Source organism: Bidens hawaiensis, unplaced genomic scaffold (assembly GCF_021521415.1).
Source record: "Bidens hawaiensis isolate Kalapana, Puna unplaced genomic scaffold, B.hawaiensis_p1.1 tig00029390_1, whole genome shotgun sequence".
Taxonomy (NCBI): domain Eukaryota; kingdom Viridiplantae; phylum Streptophyta; class Magnoliopsida; order Asterales; family Asteraceae; genus Bidens; species Bidens hawaiensis.
The window spans coordinates 188,208-192,703 of record NW_027494874.1 but is presented as its reverse complement, the minus strand read 5'-3'; the positions used below and the strand labels follow the sequence as shown (position 1 = coordinate 192,703).

The 4,496-nt window shown below is 36.4% G+C and overlaps 1 protein-coding gene across 1 annotated transcript; it reads right to left on the bottom strand.

Annotated features, from left to right (window-relative positions):
* Window positions 1–765: 765 nt before the first annotated feature.
* LOC143578906 (uncharacterized) lies at window positions 766–2,120 on the bottom strand. Its single transcript, XM_077062357.1, has one exon. The coding sequence runs from the start codon at window positions 2,096–2,098 to the stop codon at window positions 995–997; it is 1,104 nt and encodes a 367-aa protein (XP_076918472.1). The 5' UTR covers window positions 2,099–2,120; the 3' UTR covers window positions 766–994.
* Window positions 2,121–4,496: the final 2,376 nt, after the last annotated feature.

Sequence of the window (4,496 nt, the reverse complement as noted above, 5' to 3'; positions counted from 1 at the left end):
CATGCTTGATGCATATACTTGTTGAGGTAACGCATTAAATGTTTATGGCGTATCATTTATAAATCTTTCTAGGTACACGACTTGTGTTTACAGTGGGCCATATTAACCTTTGTCCGACCGGCTAATTAATCAATAGCACCTTTAGGTTGACCAGAGGCACTTGCCATTTATTTAACGGGTTTGAATGGTTATATTCTCGAGTTTAAGCTTGAATAAATTAAGAGAAAAGGGGTGTTCGTCTCATATAGCCCAAGTTCAACCAATCTTACACCATGTCATTTACAATTTAACACACACATACATAAGTGGTATTTGAGTTCAACAATCCAACCCATCAATCCGATAGGATTGCAACTAGTCCTATGCATGGCTTATAATGTTTTACAAATATGTTGTATCTTAAATATCACTATAAAACTTACATAAGATATGATAATGTAATTTCTTAATAAACTATTCTAACAATTAAAACAGCTAAAACAACATTTTTTATAAGATTTGATGGCAAAATGAACCCCTACTTGTTATGCCTCTTTATTATTATATAGTGCATGTCTACGAACACCGGAACACGAACGTGTAGCACATGTTTTCAGATGTATAACATATGAAAATAAAAGTGTTTTGAAAATAATTAATGACTTATCTATAGAGAGGATTAGCATATATAACATTTTGTGTAATAACTTAATATGATATCTTGTTCATCTTGCAAGCATGACTAGGATGATGATGCTAACATGTTTTGACTTTCTTGTTTGGACGGTTGATGGCATCAACATTCCTGAATTATTATTCTATCTCAATCTTAATGATTGATTGACATAATAACTAGACTCAGCTTCAAGGAATTATACCTTTTGTTAAATAGTAGAATTGCATATGAACATTTGTTTCATGATTACATGATGATCTAACACAAACAATTTACAATCAATCAAACCAACCAACAAACAAATCCACTAATTATCATCAACTAACATCTAGTTAATTATTATGGCTTATGAGAAAACCCGAATCCATTTGAAAGTGCATGAACTGCCGGATTAAACGCTAGTCTTCCCAAAATCCCTTGCTTGTACGGCAAGAATGTTTTCTTCTTCATATCATTCGAAACCGCCCGGTTCACCGTGTAATGCAACTCGTGAGCCGACACCCGCGGTCCACGCCTCTTCGACCCGGAACCCGACCCCGACCGGTCTCGTAAACTCGAGTTTCTAGAATCCTCATCATGCTTCCTAAATATTGCTGAGTATTTCTTTAAAGGGTCTCTATCTAATGCTCTACCATCAGAAGCACTTCTGAACAAAAACAAATCCTTAAAGCTCCATTTTTTAGACCCTTTTCCTGATCCAGAAGATGATAGAGTCGTGGAACTCGTGGTAGTAGTCGTAGTCGTAGTCGTCGTGTTTTTTGTTTGAACCAACGGTTGTGGCACCGTTGATTCAGAGGAGTCTCTAACAGGTGGAAGAGACCGAGTTCTTCGACTTCTTGAGGAAGATAAACCCGAAAAGTTTCGTTCTCTTCCCCTAATTTCACTCTCTTTATTCTTGCCTTGTATGTTGCCATGTGATGGCTCAAACTCTACCTTTTTAATCAACCCATCATGGAATAAATCTTCAGCCGAGACAGATGAGTCCGGAAAGAGTTCACCACTCACATCAAATGCGAAATTATCCTCGTCGTATAAGTTACTTATCGATTTCGGAACACCAGGCTTTTCCTCCCATGCAAAAGGGACAGAGGCTAGAGAGTTTCTCCTGCGAGTGTTTTTATGCAAGACCAAAAGCTCATCAAACTCGCGGTATAGCTCGGTGATTCTAGCCGGGCTAGAGGGTGCGCTGGTGTTCTCGGCCATAAGTCGTGGCGTGGTGGCGTATGCGGAAGAATTGAAGTCGAAATCGGTGGGAATTACCGGTGGGATAACCTCCATCCGGTTGTTATGAGGTCGGAACACAAGTGTTGACGAGAGGATATTATAGAATGGAGAGTGGAGGGTGAGGTGGGGTAGGATGTGAGCAATATAAAATTGACTTATCATATATAAAAGTCTAAGTTGCCGTCTGTAACGTACTCCTTCTAGAACAACATTTGGCATATGTCTTCGGGTGCAACTTGTGTCTATGAGATAGTTAGTCGTTGATAATAATTAACAAATACTGCAAAAACTTAACTTTGTTGTATATAATAATTGTTAAGGAATGATTGGATGGATATAGAGAAGATAAATAATGTTATAAAATGATAATAGTAACAATAATTAATATATCCTAAGTCTAGATTCTTAGTTTTAATACTACTTAATTGGTAAGCAAGGATTCATAATCTCCAAGTTTGTTGTTTAGGGGTTAGGGGTTGCTTGACGATCTGTGTTAAATTATTAACAGAGAACTCATTGATTCAGTTAGGTCACATGAACAATTAAGAAATGCATTTTTAAAGAATCACACTAATAAAAAATATACCTTTAGTGATACGCGAATTATGGCATATCGTCAAATTATGACATGTAAAAACCGCATGTCATTAAATATTGTCATCGTTTATCAAAATTTGAAGAAACAATGACACTTTATTTTTTCCGTTTTTACGTCACTAAAAGTTTATAAAGAAAACACGGGATACACTTTGGTTGTGTGTCAACGTTACTTAATAATTTCTAGGGCTGGTACAAAAAACTCATTGTTCATCCCAATTTCTACATAACACTAAGCAGCATCATCCCAAAGGGTCAGATCTCATCATCATTCATTCGTTCATCACCTCTCTTCGTCGATTTACGCACCGATTCAAACACTCATCTTTCACCTCTCATCCCAATCGTTCACCACTCAACATCATCACTTCTCATCGTCGATTTCAGATTAAGATGGCTCTGATTGTTGATTTACGGTATAATTACTCACCGGAACTGCTTAATCTATTAGTTTTAGTCTTCAATTTTGCATAAATTGTTAGGTTTAATATGTTGACATGATTGTTAGGTTTAATCGCTGATTGTTAATTTCAGAAATTGATTACTCACTGTTTATGGTATAATTACTCATCGGAACTGATTAATCTATCAATTTTAGTCTTCAATTTTGCATAAGTTGTTAAGCTTAATTTGTTAGACATGAGTGTTAGGTTTTTAATCTGTTTAATATGTTGACATCACTGTTGATTGTTAGGTTTAATATGATGGTGTGCCAGGTTTAATTTTTCTAATCTATTTGTTAAGCTTGATTATTGATATCCGACATATTATCAAGGGATTACTGTCGGTATAATCTATAGCGATGTTTGATTATGGGTGCATAGGGAACTAGTTGTCCCAAACCGTGTTTATTACTTTTGTGTTAGGGATTTAAAAGCTTAAGTTTTATTTCAAATGTATACCATGTTAAATCTATTATGATCGAAAGCAATGAGACATGATCTATTTTTTATGGTAAATTCCATTTGATAGTTTGAAGTTATATCATTCATATTCTATTATTTGTTTGTTATAATGTTATTCATATTTTATTGATCATATACATGTACATAATGTGAATTATCACAAAGTTTTGGTAAGTCAAATTGAGTAGATGACGATTGTTGCTAGAATGACTAACATAACCCTGCATTTGAACAGTTATATTCGTTTACAAAGTTTGTAACGTGGCTTGTAGTTGTGTGTTCTTAAAGAATAGATTCAGCTCAGAATAGAGTGGACTACAGCAGTTTGGGATTAATTTTTTTTTTTGCCTGCAGTGGACTTACTGGCCTGCAGCCTGCACTGCAGTGGGATTTCGGGACTCTGCAGGCCTGCAGAAGCAAAACCGGCCTGCTGAGCTGTGTGCTAAACATTTACACCTGTGTCGCACGAGCCTTTTTTTGTATATGTGAGATATCAAAGCAGCCTGGAGTCTGAGCCCAAGTTGGCGAGCACCAAAAATCCATTGTCGTTGCGTTAGTGTCTCGACAACTTTAGCACTCAAGAACCTGGCTGCAATAAGATACCCACCAGTTTTATTTTCGTTGAAAACCAGAAGAAGACCCAAAGGCTACCCACATTATGATTGCAACAGGGACAGGTGTCGCACCATACAGAGGCTACCTTCGCAGGATGTTTATGGAATCTGTACCCACTTATAAATTCAATGGTCTGCCTTGGTTGTTTTTGGGGGTGGCTAACAGTGACAGTCTTCTGTATGATGAAGAGAGCAGTAAGTATCTTGCAGACTACCCTGATAACTTCAGATACGACCGAGCTCTTAGCCATGAGATATTACATGTGTTTTTGATCTAATATAATTCAGAATTTACAATCTAATATGTAAAGCTATTGTCATTTTAAACTTCAAACCTGAATGCCAATGACAAGGAAGATTCCACAGGTGATGGAATTCCACGGTGTTCACGGGAGAGGAGTGACCATAATTTGTCGAATTACAAAAACATAAAACCAATCTGAGGAACAATTACACAATTACTGCTAAATATTCAGGTTTGTTTTTAAAATTTGATCTTTC

Coding starts and splice junctions, on each gene's coding strand:
- LOC143578906 (XM_077062357.1), bottom strand. CDS start 2,098: ATGCCAAATGTTGTTCTAGAAGGAGTACGTTACAGACGGCAACTTAGA.